This window comes from Cornus florida, unplaced genomic scaffold (genome assembly GCF_030987335.1).
Source record: "Cornus florida cultivar Cherokee Brave unplaced genomic scaffold, ASM3098733v1 CherokeeBrave_3.0.0_Hap2_Chr09, whole genome shotgun sequence".
NCBI classification, from domain to species: domain Eukaryota; kingdom Viridiplantae; phylum Streptophyta; class Magnoliopsida; order Cornales; family Cornaceae; genus Cornus; species Cornus florida.
Genome location: NW_026775579.1, coordinates 52,129,211 through 52,154,460, shown reverse-complemented (window position 1 = coordinate 52,154,460; position 25,250 = coordinate 52,129,211). Strand labels below are relative to the sequence as shown.

The window sequence follows — 25,250 nt, the reverse complement described above, 5'->3', positions numbered from 1 at the left end:
ATGCAAGATTATCTCCGCTCTACATAAAACAACCAAGACACAAAGTTGATTTGGGCTACAACAATCGCAGACCCAGAAGCTTACATTCACATTACATTCCCAATTAATTTGAATCTAGGATAAGAATCCATGAAATTAAGCTGATTCGGCAACCACAGATAAGATATACTCCTATATATATATATATATATTATTTATTTTTTCTAGTGAAGCTGACGTTTTTTTAAGAAAATAAAATGAATGCTGACGTGGCAAAATTATATATGCTAGGCTGTTGAAGGACATTTGTTATCGCAGGTCCCCGTTTCTTCCTCAAAGTTCTCTGTGTCTTCATTTCTCATCGTCTGTATGCTTTTTTTTTTTTTTGTTTTTCTCTGTCCTCTTTATATCCATTAGAAATTTTAAAGTAAGAAGCAGGTAAAAGATGGGTGGTAATACTCTTGTTTCTCTTGAAGATGATGATCATATTCACCATGAAAATAACATTTCAGGGTTTTTTGGGGAAGAAGATTTTCTTGATCATCACCATCATCATCATCACTCCTCCGATGCATCATCCATCTATTTTGATGATATTGAATCTGATGATAGCCCCGAATCATCCCATGATCCAGAGGAAAGGACCCAATACTGGGACTCACAAGAATCACTGCTCCAGGTACACACACACACACACATATATATATATATAAATTTCTGTATGTGTTTGTTTTTATTTATATATCCATATATCAGCTAGCTTCATCATTTGTATTAATTACAGAAACCTTTTCAAGTTTGTGAAAAAGGAAAAATACAACAAAGAGACTGCCATTTTTAAAAAAAAAAAAAAAATAAAAAATAGTAAAAAAAATTGGAACCCTTTTTGCAGTTTTAATTGATTACTTGAATTTCTGGGTAATATAACCAGAATTTTTTTTTTTTTTTTTCCCTCAAAAGAAAAGGCTATCCATCTCTACACACACGTGTGTGTTTTGGATTGTTTGGGTTGCAAAACATGGATTTGGTTTTTGATTGTGGGTTGTTTTTGACAATAAATATGAAATTGTTTTTGTTTGATGTTGAATTTGCTAAGAAGACAGAGTAGTACATACTCTTCAGATATAGTAAATGTAAGCGTAAGTTATGGTCTCTAGTCATTGTCTCTGTGCTAAATATCTCACAAACACACACACATATATGTTGTTCTTATTACCATAATTTACAGCATCAACATATATTTTGGTTCACAAGTACTAGTCCACATATCTGCTAAATTTTAGTTGTCCAACTAATTGTCTAACTCATTTTTAGTGTCATATATATATATATAGTGAGAGAGAGAAAGAGGGGTGATCTCAAAATGTTTATTATAATATAACCTACTTACTAATAATAGATTAAATTGTGTGACATTATGTTCTAAGTGTGCATTCAAAACATGGTGATAGATAGTGGATTTTTCTACATAGAAATAAATCCTAAATTATTTTCTCACGCAGTCACCTGAGCAAGAGATCATTTTTATATATATATTTGAAATGGAAAGGAACTATCCACCAAAATATTTTGAACAAAGTTAAGAGATAATCATTTGTAGTAGGTATTCATCCTTTTCATTCTTCTAGCTTAATTCTTAGTTCTATTATTTAGTCTTATAAAATGTCATTAATTTTTTTTTTTGTCCCTTAAAAATTGGCGCACTTCAAAACAAATTTGTTTATGTTTGGTCACTAAATTTTTTTTTTTTTTTTCTTTTAATAAATTGTAAAGCATTTAACAGGTGAATGAAGTACCTTTGCTTAATTATATAAATATATATGTATGTGTCTTTGTATATTTGTGAGTGTATATATAGAGAGGGAAGAGAGCTATATATTAAAATCATTAAATGTTCTACAGATGAAGGTTAGAGAATAATTAATTTCTCTATGGTAAGACATTTTTAAATGGTAGAGAGATTAAGGATCGATTTCCATATATAGATTTCAGTAGGAGGGGAAAAGTTTGGATTTGAAAAAAAAAAAAAATAATAATAATAATATATTAATATATATTCTTTTGTAAGTTTTCATAAACTTGATAAAATGCATAGCAAATATATACTCTTTTGTAAGTATCCTTGTGACTTATATTTGGCCAAATTTGTAGCAATGTGATTAGGTAGTGTCATGACTTCTAAAACAAGAGGAGTTAGGTAACACGTAATGTAGTTTAAATGATTTCTTTAATCATTTATTATTGGATGTATTGTAGTGGGACTTGGAATGATGATTCGGCTCACCTCAACAAATACGGCGAGCCTATCACGCTAATATTTAAATGTATAAATTTAGTTTTGTTTTTATTTTTATTTGGAGAAGTAAGTTAATTATTTCTGTACCTTCTATGGTAAATTTCTTCTTCATTTTTATTTAATTAAAAAATCTGATATTATTTGTGAATCAAATGAGTGGCACTCTCATTTTCCTCCTCTAAGTATCTGGCACTGTCATTTTCATCCTTTTGAGACGTTGTTTTTGAAAGTAATGTTGGTGCCCACAAAAATTGTGGACTCTAGGTGCTCTATAAATGCGTGGTTGTAATGCCTCACTCCATACTTTGATTTTTTTTCCAGCTTCAATGAATCTACTTTTTACAACCCTAATCTTTTAGTATATTTCAAAAGTTGGTTCCTTAAAGATTAATTAATTATAAATTCTTTTAAAATAAGGAAAAATTATATATTTTTTCAATTTATCTTTTTCTTTAGTTATTAATGAATTGTCAAAGCACATCTAGGATGAAATTTCATGATATATATATATATATATATATATATATATATTTTGTTTGTTGATGATATATTGTTTTAACGGTTGAAACTATAGAAAGAGTAAATGCTAAATTGGAAATTTGGAGTAAGCTCTAATTATTATTATTATTTTTTTAAAAAGAATAGAAATGATAACCAGTAACAAAATTGAATATATGTAGTGAAGTTTTAGTTAATCTAAAAATAAAAATAGGGCTGCAGTGAAAGTTGATGACCAAAATTAAACGTTTTCATTGTTTAGGCTCAATTATTCCTAATGAAGAAAAAAAATGAAAATGACTTTAATTGTAGAATCAAGATATGATGGGTTTGAACAGACGAGCTTTGATTTATTATTTTTTATTTTGGCGCTAAAGTCGGGGTTCATTTATTTTCAGGAAATCCTGGAGCATTATAGCTCAACTGGTTCAAAGTTGAGGCAAGAGCTTATCAGAATCATAGAGATGGTAAGAGAGATTGATTTCTGTGAATGTCCCAAGCTACACTCCCATGGTTGTGCTAAGTGTCTGCGCCGAAGAGTTGTTCATCTGCTGTGCAACAAAAGATTCAATGCCACTCTTTTTACTTCCAAATGGAAGCACTCTCAAAAACTTCCTGGAGGTAAAATTTCCCTATTGTGTGTGTCTGTGATACTATATATAAGATCATTTTTGCAAGTTAAAATCTTATATATCAGTACTGAAGACAAGTTAAAAAAGAAAAGAAAACTAAATTGAACATTACCTACTTTTGTCTCTGTAAATGATCAATTGAGTGGTATGGGAGGATGGGAGGGTTGAACTGTGTATAAATCTAATTTTTGTATAATTTTCATACATTTCTTTCATAGTTAAAACTAAAATGTGCCGAGGGAGTTAAAAAAAGATGTGATATCATGTTACTTAGAATAATGATAGACATTGCGACACCTGACTAGTCGAATGTCTCACATAGTAGTGGATCTCTGACCAGCTAGATGTGGTCCTCTCTACTATCTCTGTGAGACACCTGACAGTCAGGTATCGCAATGTTTTTTTTTTTTTTTTTTAAACCTAATTTATGCATTATTTTCATGCATAACATCTTTCATATCCAAAACTAACATGTGCCAAGAGAGTTAAAAGTAACAACTATCGAGAAAAAAATAATAATACGTTTAGAGTAATAATAAACATTGCGACACTAAACTAGTCGAGTGTCTCACATAGTGGTGGATCTCTTATCAGGTGGGGCCCTTCACCACCTTTGTGAGACACACCTAACAATAAGGAGTCACAACGTTTTAAAATTTTCTATACAATATGATTTAAGATTTATATAGTGACAATTGTATATGCCGAATAGTTAGAAAAAGACTTTGTTGAGTTGACTGCTATCACGAGCATCCAAACTTTTACCACTGCATCAAGTAATGACCCTAAATTCCTAATGCTATTTCAACCATCCTGCAGATCATTCACGGCCAAAACCTCCATTAACAGAACTAAATTTTAAGAAAATTTTGCAGTAATTGGACTCGTTGCTATTATAATTATTTTTCTTGCTGATATCTAAAATTGTATAGACTTCATCTTTCCAGGGACACATGAGTATATTGAAGTGATTGCAAGCACACAAGGGAGAAAAAAACAAGGTCCTATGTTGATTGAATTGGAATTCAAAGATCAATTCAAGATGGCAATAGCATGTGATGAGTACCACAGATTAATCGACCAGTTGCCGGAGATATTCATTGGCAAACCCGAGCACCTGGACGCCATTGTTCGCGTAGTCTGCGATGCAGCCAAGAGATCAGCAGCAGAGAAGGACATTCACATGGGTCCATGGAGAAAGAGGAGCTTCATGCAGATGAAATGGTCAGCTTCTAACAAGAGATTATTGTCTCATGAACAGTCTTCGAATGAACTTCCAATGACCTCCTCAGCAAGGCAAGTTCATGTACCTACTACTGTCAGATCCTTCTTTCAGTTTTCTACTGCCGTTGAAGTCGCCTAAAATAGTCATGAAAATGCTACAAATCTTGGTACAAAATTTTGCTACTCTCCTTTTGGGCTAATGTACCTATATAGTACTACCAATGTTTGAGCGAGTACCCTAATATTGCTTGTGGGAGTGTCATTAAATGACGATGGCAGAGGCAGGAACGATAGGTCGACCCTATAGTACTGCAGAGCTTTATTTTTATTTTTAGGATAATGAAGTACCAATTCACTCGTTAATCACTTTAAACTCTCGGATAGATGCAACTGCCCATTTTCGTTAGAATGTTGGTGTTGGCTTGTGGCTGATAACAATTATTGGAGCTATAATAGGAGACCTTTGAATGGTGGTAGAGTATGCATAATGCTCATGGAGTGCGTTTTGTATTTTTATATGAAGGTGTAGAGTACGAACTTATTATTATAATCTTCACAATTCTCAATTTAGAATTATTATAATTGTCAAATTAAAAAACCAATTAATTGACGAGCCAGTGACTTTGCGGTATCATACTCTTATTTTTTAAAAAGAGATAAAAGGTTCGAATTTCGGTGGAAGCATGTGTGTGTGAATACTAATTAAAAAAAAATTTGCACATATACAATAGAGACTTATAAATAAATTCGAGCATGGGGCTCAAAACAATGTGGAATGAAATTAAGTACTAAAATTTACTTTTGAATTTTTCTCCATTTCCTTTTGTTATTCTTTCCCATATTCACACAACATATATAGAGTATTACGTTCATATTTTCAAATCATTTCTTCTACCCTATATCATAATAATTAAATACTGAAATTTACTTTACATGATATTACTTTTAATTTCTACCAATATCTCAGTAGAAATATGAGAAGAGATGAAGTGGAATTATCATATTATCTATATGACATAACAATCTCAATATAATATTTATTTTTTTTACTATCTATATAGCTTGAAACTGGATAGAGTTTTACATATGAAGCATATGTGATATTTGTAAAGAAAAATTTGTATAGAAGTTGGTTCATATTCATAAAATATGAAAGGGCACTAATAAATTATGCATGAGTCATAAAATTATTATGCATGAACCATAAAAAAATGTTATTTTTGCATGACAATTTTTATTCTTGAGTGTTGCCATTTAGTTTTAAAAAATATATATTTAATATTTCAATAAAAACATGAGTATGTTACGAAAAATGAGCTACATTCTACATATGAATATAAATAATTGTTATTGAAAATACAAAATAAAAAGCATTTGGTAACTAAAATCTCCTCCTTAGTTTGTTTTAATTTAAATATGAATACAAATAATAATAATAATTATTAATAATCCATCATTTTACTATTTATTTGCTTAAAATTGATATAAATAATTGGCTATAAAGAGGATTTATCTAACACAACATTAATTTATTTTTTAATATTTGAAATTATGAGGGTAATTTTGGTAAGTAAATTATTATTATTATTATTATTGTTATTTTCTTTTCCTGCTATCCAAATTAAATTTTCATGAATTTTTTTCCACCAAACCAAATACATGCAGAAAACTATGAAAAAAAAAAAAAAAAAAAAAAAAAAAAATTGCATGCAGAAAACTTAATATTCTCTCCTTTCATTTCACTTTTAATTCAATCATAAAATTTCATATATTGGTAAGGCAGATTTACATTGCATGCCTTAATTGAGAAAAGCTGCTTCCAATCACTTTCCTATTACTTCTGTTCCCAACCACAAAACCATCTCTTCATCGACCCACAAATTTTGTGGACGTCGTACAAAGTTTCCTAAAGTGATTTCAGGGTTCAAATGTCTATATATATTGAAATGACTAACTTGCCCCTCTGTTTCGTGTGGTGGTGGTATTGGACATACACCACAATAATGTTGTTCATAGATCGTATTATTTCATGAAATGAATTTCATAGACCGCATTATATCGTGGATTGAATTGCATTTGATTGTCTTAGGAGTTAGGCCTCTATTGCTTGTGCTTTATAGTAATGTTCACACGAAAATATAGTATACATCTCAACCTGGAAATATAGAAATACTATGAATTGATTAAAATCTAAATTTGCAACTGAATTAAAAACTCGGACCCGATCCAACAAAAAGTTGACCTCATATTTGTTTTTAAATAAACGAGCAAATAAACAAGCCAAACTCAAACACTGTTTTTAAGTGACTATTCAAACCAGCATGGTCTGTTATTCAAAGCCAAGCTCAAACACTGTTTTTAAGTGACCATTCAAACCAGCATGGTCTGTTATTCAAAACAACTCACGACTCCACGTGTTAACTTGCAAACACGTCCTTGAACAAGTTTTGTAAACAGAGTCTTTAAAATTTGTGAGCATAATAGTAGTTAATTATAACTAGTTTATATTCATAACCAATTTCTTTTTATCAATCTTGATCTCAACTTTGTATTAAGCTTGAAATTGATTGGCGAAACAAGCCAAGCGACCATGGCAAGCAGCGTCTAAGTAAGATCAAGCACCACTGGATCAAGCACCACTGATGTCTCGTCTGTTTGAATAACGGAGGTAAGGTAAAACAGACAAATGCTTGGCTCTCTTTGAACGTGGCCTAAGTTGGTACAACGTCCAACTCCCCGAAAGAGTGTGCCCAAAAAGATTATAAAAAAAAAAACACTGTGAAAAGCCATCTCATTGCAAAAAACTTGAGCCCAGTTACAACAATGGGGAGTTTATTTATTTTTTTTTTGTCGGTAATTAACAATGGGAAGTTGAAATTTATATTCCAAGAGAATTCAAAGTGGCGTCTCAATGAGAATTTTTGTGTGTCTCTTCAAGGCTGTGCAATATTTATACGTAAAATTGAACTACAAAACAAGAGAACAGTAAAATATTTCCACGATTTGTTACAGTAGCTCCTGTTTCGTGATCTGTATGTTCCCTACACCAGCAATGTCCATCCAGCACTTACATTGAATATCTAATCTGTCCAACATTTCCAAACTTGTAACTCACCACGGTAGAAAATACCGGCTAGGAGATTAACTATCCAATATGTCTGAATCCCCGTACCTTTAAATTGCTTCCCAAACCGAGCAACAAAAGTAATTGTGGGGAACAAATGAGAAAATGGGTGGAAATGATACTCACACATAGTGATACAAACAAATGTGAAGAACCTTCTGATAATTTCGAGAGAAGAGCCAAAACTGATATGAAGAACCACCTTCTGATAACTCTCTAAGCTGAACGACCATGAAAAAAGTTTCCACTTCTAGAATCCTTGGAAGGAGAAGGAAAGAATCTTGAAGAGGCCATCTGGGTTATCAGCATGTACCTATCAAGAGATTGTGATAGACACGAGCAGTATCAAACGATGTATGGAAATGAAATTGTTTAATCCTTACTAGAATGTGGAACAAGCATGGCGGTTTCTCTAATTCCTAATATTAGGGTAAAAAAAAAAAAAAAAAAAAAAAGGAAGAGAAAGAGAGAGAGAAGTTAAAAAGGAGCCAGACTAAAGACAAAACATGCAGGGCCAAACTACTTAATACCGGTTATTAACGGGGAAATTGTAAAATTCATGACTATGAGTCACCCAAAGAGACCACTAATTTGAGCAAGATGCAAGAAACAGAAAGTAATCAGGAGTGTTGTGTGCTTATTGAATAGATGAAGAGAAAATTTAAAAATACAACTGAAAATGTCAAGTATTGTTGACCAGACAAAATTTTGAGACAATCGAGAAACATGTGCAAACAAGAGTATAATAAGAATGAAACTATTAATATGGATATGGTAAATGTAAGAAAATATGAGAAAATCCAATAAGAAATGACTGTAGTAATGTAGCCTTTCTTATCCAAAAATAAATAAATGACGCGTCTGCAATGGTTCTTAAATTAATAGACGCCGTGTTTTTAAGTCTCATTATGTATTCATACTCTTGATATCTGGACCAGAAAGAATTTCAAGTTGGTTGCAACTCTCTGTTGCAAGCTACAATACCGGAACTTATTCAAGCTATAAAGTGTCGTACTATTAAGGTTTATATAAAGCAGCATTGTGAATGCTGCATGCAACGGCTGAGATTACTTCTATATAAGGGCTAGGAATCTCATGAGCCCTTTAGCCTATGAAAATGGATTTAAGCACAACTAATTTGTTGAGGTATTTATTTAACATAGCATGTTTCCCAAGGGGTAGTTAGGGGACACATTAACCGCAGCTGTCTTAACAAGATAACCCATGCTTCAAGCTAAGCAAATAATACAAAAGTATCATGTATTGCAGCAATATAATCTTCCTAACACGGAGCAGGGCAGTAGAGGAAAACACAGCAACATACCCAATGGCCAGCATCTTCAAGGACATGCATATCAACTCCACCTCCCTCTTCAGAAGCTAGCTCCTCGGCAGCATGAATCCTCTGGAGATCTTCGAGGGCCCACCTGTGCAAGCTCCTTTCTGCTTTCAAAAAGTTCACATGAACTCCTCGAGGCACATCATCCACAATTTTCCTGCATGTAATCAGGAAGCACTAAATAAGGTCATTGGAGTTACTTAAGCAAAGTTAGTCTAGGTATTACCTCTTGCTATCCCCATAGGGTTGGGCAGGGATCAAGCCCTGCAAGCAACATGGGGATAAAGGGAGGCTTGGCCTAGCGAAAAAGTATTATGCCTTTTATTACTCTAAGGCTCCGTTTGTTTCAATGCAAAAATGTAAAACGTTTTCATGTAAAACTTGGCAAATTCCGACTCACAACTTGTGTTGCAACGTGTCAAAGTATCTTGTTTGAGTAAATCTATTGAAGACAATACACAACAGTTCGAAACACGGCGTAAAATCCGCATCCACAATCACATATCCAAGGCATAGATAAATTGACCTACGAGAGTCCTAAATTGACCTTTGGGAAGACTCAAATTTTGTTTTAATTGTGTTTTGAAAAATGGCTTTATCAAAATTAATGTTTTAACACATTTTTCAAAAATCACACTTTTTAAAATTGAATTTTGAACTAAACAACAGTGCGATGATCGATCGAACATCTTCCAGTAGCCATCAATCTAATGCTCAATTGATCGAGATTTTGCAAGTTGCTTTTAAAAACCAGTATGCCTCAATCAATGGGTCGATCGATCGAGGTTATAGTCCAATATTTATAACCTGACAGACATGTATTTTGGTAACTCTCTCAAAACACAATTTTAAATGAGTTCTACTTACTAAAACGTATGAGCTACCAATTTTACATGAGAAGGAGAATTCTAGAGTTTACTCAATCTAGGGTTTTCTTAGAAAAGATAACAAGTGATTTCAGTGTTGATCAAGCAGAAATTCAGCAATCCAATCCAATTCAACTGATCAATTATCATAGCAGTAAGGGCAAGCAATCACTAGAGAAATGAATTCCAAAGGATCGAAGTTTGTTGACTAGAGTAACAAACAGCGTAGAGTCTTTCTGAGAAAAGTTTGGCACCACCGTATATTTATCAAGAGGTAACTAGAGGTTTCGGGTGTGGGAACTGTTAACCTGGTTATAATATCTTTCTCATTTAGTGAATTTCAACTGCCTGGGCTAAGCCCAGTGGTTTTTCAGGTTTGGATTTTCCACTGTCTCTGCTATTCTCTAATTTACTTTCTATTGATGCTGATTGTGAGTATGATTGATGAGGAATTGAAAATTGACTGGTAGAAACTATAATTCAAATATCAATCATCACAACTAAATAAAAGAATTTCAAATAAGGATCAACGAGAATTTAAAAAGTTATTTAGGTGAAATATGATATCTATAAGACCTCTTCACTCCCCTGTAGGTCTATATCTAGTGAAGGCAATGGTGCGGGTTTGGGGTGGGTTCTCCCAAACTTTTTTTTTTAATTTTTTAATTTAATTTAATTTTTTTTATTATTATTTTTGTAAGTAAGAATATATTATAACTCGTTCAAAAGGGGAATGCATCCCAGAAGCTATACATGGGCTGAAGCCAAAGAAGAGGTCATAAGGACCCAAGGAGCCCCAAAAATCAACAATCTCCCCTATAGATTTACAATTTCTCCCCATCACCCAACTAAAAAGAGAACTAATAATAAGAAATTTAAAAGCCCCAATGGAAGATTCCTCCCCATCAAAAGATCTTCTATTCCGCTCTTTCCAAATGCACTACCAAACACAACAGGGGGCCGCCCTCCAAAAATCGCGAGCATGGCCTCCCACTAAGGCTTGAAGACTGAGGCATGACCCAATGGATTCCGAACAAACCAAAAATAAGAGTCCAACAATTGTGAGACATAGGGCAAAGCAGAGGAGGTGATCCACCCCATCCCTCTTACACATGCAACGCCGACTGACTATAACCTGTCTTCTCCTTCTCAGATTATCTACCCTCAAAATCTTGCCCCAAATTGCACTCCAGACAAATAAGGCTACTCTAAGAGGAGCCTTCGAGTGCCAAACCATCTTCTAAGGGAAATTAGAACCAGAGAAGCCGGAAAGATAGTAGAACAAGAAACAAACCTCAAACCTCCCTTGAGAAGAAAGCACCCAAAAGATGGAGTCAGGACCTCTGCCATCCATCTCCTGTCTATGCAATAGATCCAAAAGTCCACAAACATCATCCAATTCCCAATCTTGGAACTGTCGCCAAAATCAAACATCCCACGTAACCCTACCACTATCAAGCCAATAACAGTCAACAACCAAGGCAAGTCTATCAACGGCAATCCTGAAAGGCCTGGGAAAAGAACTGGATAGCGGACGATCACCACACCATAAGTCCTCCCAGAACCAGAACCGAATGTCCCTGCCATCCCCAGCTCTGAAACTGATGTGTTTAAAAAATTCATCCCAACCTTTTCGAATGAACTTCCAAACACCCACATCCCCAACCGATCTGATCGCACAAGAGGACCACCTGCCTCTCTCCTCCCCAAAACGGCACGAAACAACCCGTCTCCATAGCCGATGTCGATCACCATCGAATCTTCACAACCACTGACCTAGGATAGCCACATTGAAAGGGATCAACCTCCTAATGCCCAAACCACCCAAATGAATAGACCTACATATTTGCTCCAAACAAACAAGATGATACTTGAACTCCTCTCCCCATATGCCCCAAAGGAAGTTCCGTTGAATTCTTTCAATCCTTCCAGCAACAGAGGAAGGGATTTGAAATAGAGAGAGAAAGTATGTAGGAAGGCTCGATAACGTACTCTTAGAAAGATAGAACCAGATAAGGGTGATTTTCTCACCCTTAGAAAGATATTGCTTCTTCAATCTAACCAGTCTTCTCTCAAACCGCTCGATAATAGGGTCCCAATTGCCCACCCTCCTCGATGAAGCACCCAAAGGCAGAACCATATAAGAAATAGGAAAAGAACAAACCCCACACCCAAGGACCACAACAGGAGATGCAATATCCTGGACCTCCCCTACAAGGACAAGCGCACTCTTGCCTACATTAACTTTCAGACTAGACTGTTTGCTAGGAAGCACGGACACTCCAAAATGGGCGAAGAATCCGTGTCCGACACGTGTCGGACACGGACACGGACACGCCTCGGACACGCCCCGACACGTGTCGGACAAGCCAAAAAACGTGTCTGGAATTTTTTTTAATTTTCGGACACGGCTCAAACAGCTCGGACACGGCTCGGACACACTTTTCTGGATTTTTTTTTTAAAAAATTTTTAATGCTGATATGTTCTATTTTTTGTTTTGTACTACCCTAAAGATGCTGATATATATATATATATACTAACCTAAAGATGCCACAATTCGCCGTGTCCGTGTCCTAAAGATGCTGATATATATATATATATACTAACATATCAGTGTTATATATATATATATTCCAACCTAAACATATTAGTGTTTTTTTTTTTAAATTATTAATTGAAGATGCAAGAGTTCGTTTCTTCTTTCTCTCTCTCTCTCTAGAATTCTTCCAAAACATTCTCCCCTTCTTATCCACCTTACAATTATTATTATTAACGGATTACATTGGGCCTATATTCAAAAGTTTTCTTCCTTCTGGGCCTGATCTTTCAATGGGCTTGATCTTCCTCGGTAGATTCTCCAGGTTCGGCCCATTCCGGGGTACTTTGGCATGGGCCCTACTTCAATTGTTCGACCCGATCCCGTTCCAGCGAACTATATCCGGCCTATGCCACTTGCTGCATCCTCAACTGCCTCCATAATTACCCCTTATTGATTAGGAGGTAATTATTAGAGGCTGCTAATGATAACCTGACGGCTCGAGAAGATCGAGTGGGAGAATGGACGGTTAGATTTAGGGGTCGGCGTTTCGAGATTCAAAAAAACTCATCGCTTTCCTGACTCCTCCGCCCTTGGGCTCACCTTGTCTTTATAAGCTTCATAGATGTTCCATCGATCCTCTTTACCGTCTCCATCTCACTTTCTGTTATTCGAATCCTCTCCGGCGATCTCTTGCAAAAGATCCTCCTTCCAGTGGCCTTGCAGTACTTTTTGCCGTTCTCACTCTCTGAGGTTGGTTTCATTTGCATTTTTCTTTTGGAAGACTTCTTTCTCCTCCTCGAAATCTTCATTCATTCTCACCATGACAGTAGATCTAGACGTTCTTCGCATGAAACTTCACCTCCCTGACGATGTAGAAATTAGAAATTGCCCCCGAGAGGTGAATATTAGAACCGGTGCTGGCTTTCTTCCCGGCGAGGTCCTGTTTTCACTCCTCCATCTTAATCTCCTTAGGTTTCCTTTGCATCCCTTCTTTTGCTATGTTTTCAACAAGCTAAATCTTTCCCCTTTGCAAGTAAACCCAAATTTCCTTAGGATCTTGTCTGTTATGCTACTCCTGATTCGTGACAGAGGTCTGGATCTGGACCTCGTAGATCTTCTCCTCTGTTACAAGGTTAGCAAGATCAGAACTGATGAACCATTTTACCACTTTTTCCCCATTGAGAAGAGGTCCATCTGCACGGATAAAATCAAATCCGAGAAGGGTTGGAGGAAAAATATAATTGGGGTTAAGGGAGCCTGGTTCTCTCCAGCTGCGGAGGATTTCCCTATCCCGAGCACTTTTGGAGAGTGCTCTGTCTCTTTTTACAAGAAATATAAAAACCATAAGAGTGACTGTCCTTGCGAGATTTGCATTCCTCGTTTTTGTACTTTCTTGTGCCATTCCTTAGGCATTCCTTGTGATGATTTGAGCTACGGTGTGTGCAGGGATAAGGATAACTACCTGAAGCAGTACGTTCTGACCAACGTTCCCTCCTGCTCGGACCTCCTCACCTCAGACAATCTCCTCGATATCTCAGTCCTCGGCAAGACAATAAGCCAACTCCATATCCCTTCCTTCGGCAGGAAGAAAACTGCCCCCAGACTTGCTATCACCCCTGCATCAAATTCTTCACCAGCTTCAGCATCTTCCTCTGCTACCCTTTCTGATACCACTCCTTCCACCGATCCATCCGTGACGGCTGCTGACCCGGTCACTAACACAGCTACCGCCAGTCCGAACGTTACCCCTTCTGTCAGCAATCCTCCTGGTTCTACTACTGCTTCCGCACGGGAAAAGGCAAGAGGAAAAAGGCACCAACTTGATAGTGCCCTCAGCATCGATGATGTTCCTTTGTCTCAGAGGGTTAGGCCCTCTGGGCCGAATGTGATATCCCTAGCGAGACCTCCTCAGACTAGGCCCCCTACCCCTTCTGGGCATGCCTCCGCTTCAGGAACGGCGCCATGGAACCCTCGCTTCATTTGAACAGACGGATCGTCTGTTAAACCGACCGAGACCATGTTCAAAGATGGTCATATCGCAATGGCTTACTACAGGAGCATGTGGACTCCCAAGGACATTGAGGTAGCCAAAGGTCTGTCTCAGAGGGAAGTGTTCAGCCGATTTCCCTTATCCGCCATGGAGGTAACTTATGTCCCTTAGTCAATAAGTCTTTACACAGTCTTTACACTTATTTTCTTCTAACCATCTGCTCGGCTTAACCAGTTGTCCTGTATATCTCTACAGACCCTGTACGGGATGATGGCTATGCAGAAACAAGTTGAGCATGTGAATGCCAAGGTCCGTGCGCTTTCTGACAGCCTTAATGCAGCGAACAAGGAGAATGATGATTTGGCTGCTCAGAAGACCGGGTTGATGGTTCAGCTTGGTAAGATTGAAAAGGAGAGGGATTCGCTGAGGAAGGAGACTGACTCTCTTCAGGATGAGAGGAATGCATTGCAGCTCGAAAAGAGTGTCTGGCATACCGAGCGGGAATCCCTTAAGGCTGAAAAGGAAGAACTGCTACGCCTTCTGAGTGATGAGCAATCCGCTCGGATGGCCTTTGAGAAAAGGGCCTTGGACGAGCGCAACGCTTTACTCGATACCATCAGTAGGGTAAACGGTGGTATGCTAGCTCTGCATGCTCGGTTTTCTAGAGTTGGAGCCCTCAGATATGCTCAGGGGTTCCAAGAGGGTTATGCCGATCGTGTTCCGGATGAGGGTCAGACCGAATCTACCCCTGATAATGTTGACAAGGAACTGGATATTGACCCTCCTGGTGTTTATGCCGATCCAGACTCCACCGCTGCTGAGGGCATATTTGATGAATGCCAAGAGATTGCCTCTTCTCGGATCACTCCTACTCCTTCTGCTGCTCTGACTTTGGACATTCTTCCTCTGTCCACCTTGACTCCATCTGTTATTACTGCTGAAGATAACCCTCAGCAGAATGATTCTTCCAACGCTATTGAGGGTAGGACTCAACAGAACGATTCTGTCATTCACCTCGACTCTCCACCTCGTGAGGATGGTGATACCAACAATAATGAGGAGACAGCCCAGCATCATCAAGAGGCTGACGAGGCAAACGCCTCTTAGTTAGAACTCTTTTTTTTTTTTTTAATGTACTGACTTTTGTATATTCGCCATCTTTACACCTCATCTTTTTTGTAACTCTGTGAACTTTATTAATGAGATGGCCGACTTCTGATTAAGCTCTTTATGTAAACTCTTTTTTTTTTTTTTTTTTTTAGCAAGTGTTTGGCGTTCGGCTCATAGTGCCAGCTGCCACTTACTTTGCTCAGGCGCCTGGCGTTCGGCTAGAATGCCACTTGCCACTTGGCCCTCTTTTTTTTTTCTTAGCAAGTGTTTGGCGTTTGGCTTATAGTGCCAGCTGCCACTTACTTTGCTCAGGCGCCTGGCGCTCGGCTAAAATGCCACTTGCCACTTGGCCCTCTTTTTTTTTCTTAGCAAGTGTTTGGCGTTCAGCTCATAGTGCCAGCTGCCACTTACTTTGCTCAGGCGCCTGGCGCTCGGCTAGAATGTCACTTGCCACTTGGCCCTCTTTTTTTTTCTTAGCAAGTGTTTGGCGTTCGGCTCATAGTGCCAGCTGCCACTTACTTTGCTCAGGCGCCTGGCGCTCGGCTAGAATGCCACTTGGCCCTCTCTTTTTTTCTTAGCAAGTATTTGGCGTTCGGCTCATAGTGCCAGCTGCCACTTACTTTGCTCAGGCGCCTGGCGCCTGGCGCTCGGCTAGAATGCCACTTGCCACTTGGCCCTCTCTTCTTTCTTTTCTCAGCAAGTGTTTGGCGTTCGGCTCATAGTGCCAGCTGCCACTTACTTTGCTTAGGCGCCTGGCGCTCGGCTAGAATGCCACTTGCCACTTGGACCTCTCTTCTTTCTTTTCTTAGCAAGTGTTTGGCGTTCAGCTCATAGTGCCAGCTGCCACTTACTTTGCTCAACCTTTTAAAGAGGAGTATAATCTTTATAAATCTCAGAAACTTGTACATTCGACTGTGTTCAATTGAAAATGAACAAAATTCAGTATTAAATCTCAACTTTTTATTGATAATACCTCTTCAGAGAAGTAGCATTCCAAGGTAACCAGCCTTCCGGCCATGGTTTCTAAGGTATATGCCCCATTTCTTATGGCTTCTGCAATTCTGTATGGGCCTTCCCATGGTGGCATCATCTTTTTGACTATCCCCACCTTCTTTTTCATAACCAGATCACCTGGTCTAAAGTCTCCGTGCTTTACTTTCTTGTTATGGCTGTTCGCAAGCGTCTGCTGGTAAGATGCGAGCCTTACCGCTGCTGCATCTTTTTTTTCTTCCAGCAAATCAAGGTTAAACCTTAACATACTGTCATTATGCTCACGGTTCCATGCCAAGCTTCGAACAGTCGGAACTAAGTGCTCGACTGGTATAACTGCCTCGGTACCATACGCCATGGTGAATGGACTTTCTCCGGTCGGTCGTCTTGGGGTCGTTCTGTAGGCCCATAGGACGTTCGGCAGTTCATCTAACCACCTTCCTTTCTTTTCTTCTAGCTTCTTCTTGATACAAGTAAAGATTGTTCTATTTGTAATTTCCGCCTGTCCATTGGCCTGTGGGTAACTTACTGCCGCCAGCTTTTGATTAATTCCATATTCCTCCAACAGCTCTCTTACTTGCTTACTGTCAAGGTTGGTCCCATTATCCATGACGATTGACCTCGGAACACCAAACCGGCAAATAATATTACTCCAAATGAATCGTCTCACATGAGTTTGAGTAACGCTCGGATATGGCTCTGCTTCCACCCACTTAGTAAAGTAATCTGTAGCTAGCAGCACATACTTGTTCTGAGCTCTGGCAGTTGGTAAAGAACCAACTACATCCATCCCCCACTGTGCAAAAGGCCATGGTGTGGCCATACGTGCAAGTCTTCAGGTGGTTGGTGAATCAGTGGTCCGAACCTTTGACACTTATCGCACCTTCTGGACAATTCTTCCGAGTCTCGCGACATGTTTGGCCAGAAGTACCCTTGCGCCATTGCTTTGTGCGCTAAAGATCTCCCCCCCGAGTGGTTTCCACATACACCTTCATGAATAGCTCGTAGTATTTGCCGAGCCTCTATGGGGGTAACACACTTTAAGTACGGTCCGAAAAAAGATCTTCTGTACAACTGGTTATGCACTACGGCGTACTTCGCAGCATTCGCTTTGATTTTCCTAGCCTCATCTCTTTGCTCAGGCAGAGTACCATCTCGGATGTAAGTTATGATCGGATCAATCCAACTTGGCTCATATGGAATAACATTCACTTGCCAAGGATCTGAGCCTGAAGGTTCTTCGAAAATGGATGGCTGGTTTAATATTCCCACTGGAATCACCCTTGCCAATGTTTCTCCAGAACCCGAGGCACTACATGCTAGCCGGTCGGCATCTTCGTTATACTCTCTTGGAATTTGAATGAATTCAATTTTTTCAAAGTTCTTGGCCTCCCGCATAACAGTAGAACGATATGCTTCCATCGTTTCATCCTTGGTTTCATACTCACCCCTCACCTGCCGAACAATTAACTGTGAGTCACTAAAAACATTCAAATTCCTGACCTTAAGCTCCTTGGCAAGCTTAATTCCTGCCAGCAGCGCTTCATACTCTGCCTCATTGTTCGTGGCTCCGAATTCAAGCCGAAGCGCTTGGCTTAAGGCTGTACCTTCTGGCGTCTGCAGTTTGATCCCAATGACTGCACCCATCTGATTTGAGGATCCATCAACGAAGAGTTTCCATAAGCAACCACGAAGATCCTCCTCCACGTCCTCTGAATCACATTCTAGTAAAAAAATCTGCCACCGCTGGCCCTTTGACTGCTGTTCTAGGTTCGTATGTGATATCAAATGAGCTTAACTCTATGGCCCACTTCGTCATTCTTCCTGAGAGATCTGGTTTGTGCAGGATTATTCTGATAGGGAAAGTGGTTAGAACGATGATAGGATGGGATTCAAAATAATGCCTGAGCTTTCTTTTCGCATGCACTAGCGAGAGTATCACCCGCTCTGCCTTTGAATAACGTCTTTCGGCCTCAGTCATTGTCTTGCTAACATAGAACAATGGATATTGCTTCCCTTCTGCGTAGCGGATAAGAACGCCACTTGTCGCGATGCTGGATACTCCGAGATATAAAAACAGCTTTTCGCCCGATTCTGGAGCTGACAGTACCGGAAGGTTCTGCATATACTTTTTCAGAGCAGTTAACGCTAGGCGCTGTTCATCCCCCCAAACCTGCCTGCCGTGGCTTCGTATTGTGTCAAAAAATGGTTTGCATCGATCTGACAATTTAGAAATGAACCGGCTCAGTGCAGCAATCCGTCCCGTAAGTGTTTGCACTTCTTTGACTGTCGTCGGCTCGGCATTCTTAGTCAGAGCATCTGCTTGGGCAGGGCTTGCCTCGATGCCTCTGAGATTAACCACGTGCCCCAGGAATTAGCCTGAACTTACACCGAATGAGCACTTGGTTGGATTGAGCTTCATTCCATATCGCCTCAACACATCAAACACGTCTCGCAGATGCTTCACATGATCAGCTTTCTTCTTACTTTTTACCACCATGTCATCAATGTAAGCTTCCACTGTCTTCCCTATTTGTTCCTTAAAAATTTTGCTAATAAGTCTTCGGTAAGTTGTTCCGGCGTTCTTCAGTTCGAATGGCATAACTTTGTAGCAATACGTCCCGCGTTCGGTAACGAAAGAAGTTTGTTCTTCATCAGCGGGGTCCATGGGGATCTGATTATAACCTGAATAAGCATCCAAAAAGGTCAAGCATTCATATCCAGTAGTTGCATCCACCATCTGATCAATCTTTGGCAGCGGGAAGCTATCCTTCGAACAGGCTTTGTTTAAATTGGCAAAATCAATGCATACGCGCCATTTCCCATTTTTCTTCTGCACAACGACCACATTCGATAACCAGTCAGGGTAGTACACTTCTCTTACAAACCCCGCATCAAGCAGCTTGTCAACCTCCTCGGCAATAATTCGGTTGCGCTCAGGGGCAAACCATCGCTGCTTCTGCTTTACAGGTTTTGCATTGGGGTTAACGTTCAATAAGTGACAAGATACAGAAAGATCGATCCCTGGCATGTCTAGGTGACTCCATGCAAACACATCTGTGTTTTGAGACAAAAAATCAACTAATTCCTGCTTTTCTTCCTCAACGAGTCGTTCCCCCACTCTGGTTGTCCGTTCCGGTCAGAACTTATCGATCTGCACATCAAACAGGGGTTCTTCAGTCAAGCCTACTGGCTCCTTCTCCCCACTTTGCTTGGAGGGAGGCTCCTGTAATTGCTATCTCAGACTTGCTGAACGAATGGGAGCTTTCCCCTTTCCGGCATGTTTCAGTGTTACAGAATAACATTCTTTAGCTGCAACCTGGTCTCCATGAAAGTCAATCACTTTGGTTCCGTCTGGCCCCAGGCATCTCATTACCTGATGCAGAGTGGAAGGAACACCTTGAACTCTGTGGATCCACCCTCTGCCCATCAGAAGATTGTAAGAGGGATGAATTTCAACAACCACAAAGGTTTCCATCAAAACCCTCTCGGCAGCATGTACCGCTACCTCCACCGTACCGACGGGCTCCACTCGCTTTCCATCAAACCCTAGTAGTGGATTCCCGGTGGATTTTAGCCGATCTTGTTTGATCTCGAGCCGATCGAATGTATCTCTTGGCATGATGTTCGCACTACTTCCAGGGTCAATTAGAACTCTGCGCACCAAGCATTTGGCCACTGTCAAACTTACGACCAGCGGGTCCTCATGAGGGATCTGAACACGCAACAAGTCTGTTACGTCAAACTTTATCTGCGTTGATGCGCTCTGTTGGTGCAGAGTGTTTACACTGCCTATCCTTCTCTTCATCCGTGCCTGGCGAAGGCGTGTTCGAAGCAGTTCATCTGACTCCTCGGCAGGTTCTGGCCGACCGTGAATTGCATTGATTACTCGAACTGGTTGCGTGTTGTGAGAATTCGACTTCTGATTCTTCTTCACGTGCTCCATTGGTCGGTTCTGTTCCACCGCTGGTCCTTGAATATAACTTGCGAACTCCCCTCTGGCTATCAGCATCTCTACCTGTCTCCTTAGGTTCCTGCATTCGTTAGTCTGGTGGCCAAAATCAGAATGAAATGCACAGTGCTTAGACTGATCCCTCTGTTCGAGAGGTTGTCTGATTGGTAAAGGAGGTCGGAACTTATCTTTATTTTTTTGGTACAGCCTTGCTAGGGTAACTTTCAATGGAGTAACCAGCTCTTCCTCTCTGGGCCTCTTCTCAGATTTCCACGAGGAACGTTGCGGCTGAACCTGTTTTTGCCTGATCTTTGCTTTGGTCTTTTCTTCCGTGGATATGACGGATGTCTTCCGAGCGTTTGCCGCCTCTTCTTCTTCCAAGCGCACAAATCCATCGGCTCTTTCGTTAAGTTCATCCATAGTCTTCGGCGTGTTCACCACCAAGCTTGTGTGGAATGGGGTGCCACGGTTCATGGCCAGTATGAATACTTGAACTGCCGTTGAAGGGTGACATTCAATAACCATGCTCTTGGTAAGGTTAAACCTGGTTAGGAAAGCCTGAAGACGCTCATCAGCATGTTGCTTCATTGTGAATAGGCTCGAAATATCTTTCGTTGGACGCTTGTTTCCATAGTATTGGCTTATGAACCGATCACATAAGCTTCGGAAACTATCCATTGAACCCCTCGGCAGGTTCTTGAACCAATTCAGAGTTGGTCCGGCCAGACTCGTAGGAAAGCACTTACACATCAAAGAGTCATTCTCAGTGTTTAGAGCCATTTTCAACTGGATGTGATACACGTGATCGATCGGATCAGTCGTTCCGTCGAACAGAATGAAAACGGGCATGGAAAATTTCCTCGGACTCGGAGTATTCAGAATCTCATCGGTGACGGTGAATCAACCGTTCGAGCTGCTGAACGGAGTGCTTCATTTTCCCTCTGGAACCCCGCGGTTGCTCTCTGGTCTACTGATCTCCTCTCTGAGCTATGATAGTCGAACGTCGTCATGGAAGGCCGATAGGTCGGATCGAATGACCTGTCCTTAACAAAGTCTTTGGGCCATGGAGGCATAGCTTTGTGACGATTCAACTCTGTTGCTTCACCTCGGCTGAGCGTTTCTTGATGTGGATCAAAAGTCATTGCTTCGTTTCGCCTGATCTGCTCACGCCGTGGATCCATGTGAGTTGATCCTTCACGATCATCAATATGACGAAGATTTGGCGGCAAACCGTCTCGCCGGATTTCCTCGCGGTGAGGATCTACTAGATTGTTTCCAACCTCCTCACCGTGATGTGCTGCATCGGTACGTGCACCTTCTTCTCCTATCGGGAGTGGTCATGGAATTACTGGAGCTTCTAGACGCTGCATTTCAGTCCTTAGATCCGCATTTTCTCTCCGGAGAGCTTCGATCATGTTCATCAACTCATCAAGTTTCACTTGCTGGACGTTCTCAACCGTATTGGAGTTGTCACCCCTATCATGATTCCGGATCGAAGCAAAGGCATGAATTACGAACTCCGAAACAGATCTAAGCGTCACCGATGCAAACTCCGTTAGATCTGGGCTTAACTTCACCGAATCGTGATCACTGTTTGCTAGATCTGAACTTTTCTAGCTTTGAACTCACCGGATCTGACTGCAATTGAGCAAATCACAATTGCGTTATTCCGAAGCAAATACCTCAGAATCCACAATAAGCAAGAATTCTCTCTGAACAAACTACAATCTCACTGATCTAGATTCAACTTCCAGAAATCACACTGTGTACTCACAAACTCGATTGAACTAATATGGTACTGATCGGGCTTGAATTGATCTTCTTCCTCGTTTCCCACAGACGGCGCCAATTGAAGATACAAGAGTTCGTTTCTTCTTTCTCTCTCTCTCTAGAATTCTTCCAAAAAATTCCCCCCTTCTTATCCACCTGTAATGGTCTATTTATAGACCATTACAATTATTATTGTTAACTGATTACATTGGGCCTATATTCAAAAGTTTTCTTCCTTCTGGGCCTGATCTTCCAATAGGCTTGATCTTCCTCGGTGGATCCTCCAAGTTCGGCCCATTCCGGAGTGCTTTGGCATGGACCCTACGTCAATTGTTCGACTCGATCCCGTTCCAGCGAACTATATCCGGCCCATGCCACTTGCTGCATCCTCATTAATGCTGATATATATATATATATATATATATATATATATACACACACACTATTCGCCGTATCCGTGTCCTAATTTTTTTGGATTTGCCGTGTCGCCGTATCCGTGTCGTGTCGTATCCGTGTCCCGTATCCGTGTCCATGCTTCTTAGACTGTTTGAAAAAAAAAACTAGAACGCGTCTCAAATATTCTTGCCTACTACGCACCATTTAGCAAATCTTAGTCCCAACCCGAGCCGGGTTGCAAATCTCATTCCCATCCTTGCAGCGTGAAATCATGAATGACACTCACGCCCTGTTGCCGCCCTTTCCTGCCGTCAACCAAGATTAAGCGTGAAAAGTATGGAACAAGAGAAAGATCTATCTATATAGATGATACGTACACACGTAGGATATAAAACAAAAGACATTGTGTGTGTGTGTGTGTGTGTGTGTGTGTGTGTGTGTATATGAGTGAGAGAGAGAGAGAGAGAGAGAGAGACGAAGTTTGGTCTATCTTCGCCGAAAGCTTGCCAGAAAATATGAGGCACCAATGTAGCCGAGTGCGAACTAGAGAGACGACATCACTAGCCGAGAGAGAGAAGACAGAGAGATTCTTAGAGAAAGAATGGATGACAGAGAGAGAAAGGAGGAGGCAGCCGTCATCCTAATCTAACATGTGATGACATGTTAAAAACCCTATGGCAACACGAAAAAAAAAGCATATATATTAAAAGGGTATTTCTGGAAAATTAAAGATAAATAAGGGTGTCTACTTTTTACTTATCAAAAAAAAAAAAGAAAGATAAATAAGGGTGTCAGTGTCATTTTTTAAAATAACCAGGGCGGAATCGAGTTTTTTTTTAAAAAAGGCCAACACTTTTTGAGTTTATTCTAATAAGCCCAACTAACGTAGCGGAAACGATAAAGAACAGGGTTAAACCCTTGAACTCACAAAGAACACACCACAAGAGAGAAACTGAAATTATATTGATAATGATGATGTCTGTAGACTTTACATCTCTTGCCTTTATATAGGCAAGTCAAGAATAAAATAAAAAAAGAAAGCATGCGTGAAATAATATTAAAGGGGAAATATGAGATTTGATGAAGTAAAATCCTCCTTAAATCTTGCAATAGAGAATAATATCTTCTATTGCTGACAACTACACCAAATCTCTTTTTGACTTTTCCTTATTTATTTATTTATTTCCTTCTATTCTCCTTACCCTTTCAGTCTCCCTGATTTGCGATGATTCTTTTGACTTTTCCTTATTTATTTATTTCCTTCTATTCTCCTTACATTTTCAGCCTCCTTGATTTGCGATGATCCTGTATGCTCAGATAATCGTGAGCGAGCCGTTCTACATCAGTCTCCCCTGCGTAAAAAGAACTCGTCCCCGAGTTACCCGAATTTGGCGGATAATATTCATGTATGTCAGCCACATTGAAGGTAGAAGAAATGGCCATGTCAGTCGGTAAATCAATCACATAGGCGTTGTCGTTGATTTTCTTTAGAATCTGGTACAGACCATATTTCTTGGCCTACAGCTTGTTGTATATTCCCACTGGAAACCTCTCTTTTCTTAGATACACCATAATCAGGTCCCCTTCTTCAAATACTCTTTTCCTTCGTCTCTTGTCAACTGCCGCCTTGTATTTGGCGTAAGTTTCCTCTAGATGTTTCTTAACACTCTCTTGAATGGTCTTAATGTGCTCAGCCATTTTCTCTACAGCAACACTCTTTCCGGCAACTTCGGTAAGGATACCAAATCCAAAGCAACTTTTGGAGGACAACAATACACAACCGCAAACGGGGATTTGCCAGTGGACCTGTTAACCATGCAATTGTAAGCAAATTCTGCCTGGGCAAGAGCAAGATCCCACTGTTTTGGTTTCTCTCCTAAAAAATAGCGAATTAAATTTCTAAGGGTCCTATTCACTACCTCTATTTGGCCATCAGTCTAGGGGTGACTGGTGCTATTGAAATTAAGAGAGGTATCGAATCTCTTCCATAAAGTTTGCCAAAAGTGAGATAAAAACTTGGTGTCACGATCTGAGGTAATGGACTGTGGCACCCCATGTAAACCACCTCTTTAAAGCACAGATTGGCCATTTGGACTGCATCGTTCGTCTTCTTGCATGCAATAAAATGGGACATCTTGGAAAATCGATCGACTACCACAAAAACAGAGTTTGCTCTTCGCTGCGTCCTCGACAACCCTAGAACAAAATCCATGGATAAATCATCCCATGTAGCATTTGGAATAGGCAACGGTGTGTAAAGACCAGTATTATGAGATTGGCCTTTATTAGTTTGGTAGATTGAGCATCGTTCTCCACGCCATGCTTGAGTTGTGGCCAATAATACCGTTCTTCTACCAGCTCTCGCGTCTTATCACGCCCCAAATGTCTTCCTAATCCTCCTCCATGCAATTCACAAACCACTTGCTCCCGCAAAGAGCTCCGTGGAATACACAACTGATTGCCATTAAAGAGAAATCCTTCCTGCAGTGCAACCCTTTAAAGGATTGGCTCGTTTTACATGCTGCCCAAGCTTGGCCAAAATCT

The 25,250-nt window shown here is 39.8% G+C and overlaps 2 protein-coding genes across 3 annotated transcripts in view; one reads left to right on the top strand and one right to left on the bottom strand.

The window, feature by feature from the left end:
• The first annotated feature begins 279 nt into the window (after positions 1–279).
• LOC132273913 (uncharacterized) lies at positions 280–5,205 on the top strand. The gene is made up of 3 exons (XM_059775019.1): positions 280–658; positions 3,172–3,394; positions 4,353–5,205. Exons 1-3 carry the CDS (start codon positions 425–427, stop codon positions 4,766–4,768), a joined length of 873 nt encoding a protein of 290 aa, XP_059631002.1. The 5' UTR covers positions 280–424; the 3' UTR covers positions 4,769–5,205.
• A 2,386-nt stretch (positions 5,206–7,591) lies between these two features.
• Positions 7,592–25,250, bottom strand: part of LOC132273912 (abhydrolase domain-containing protein C22H12.03) — a 60,773-nt gene continuing 43,114 nt past the window's right edge. For both annotated transcript variants that reach the window (XM_059775017.1, XM_059775018.1), the window contains exons 12-13: positions 9,078–9,249; positions 7,592–8,066 (exon numbers count right to left, since the gene is read on the bottom strand). In XM_059775017.1, coding sequence (XP_059631000.1) covers positions 8,004–8,066; positions 9,078–9,249 — 235 coding nt within the window. In that variant the 3' untranslated portion in view covers positions 7,592–8,003. The remainder of the gene's footprint in view (positions 8,067–9,077; positions 9,250–25,250) is intronic.

What these genes read in the sequence shown, in the direction of transcription:
- LOC132273913 (XM_059775019.1), top strand. Translation starts at nt 425, where the DNA reads ATGGGTGGTAATACTCTTGTTTCTCTTGAAGATGATGATCATATTCAC. An exon ending in CACAAGAATCACTGCTCCAG is followed by an intron (nt 659 to 3,171) that starts GTACACACACAC and finishes ATTTATTTTCAG; the next exon opens with GAAATCCTGGAGCATTATAG. An exon ending in CTCTCAAAAACTTCCTGGAG is followed by an intron (nt 3,395 to 4,352) that starts GTAAAATTTCCC and finishes TCATCTTTCCAG; the next exon opens with GGACACATGAGTATATTGAA.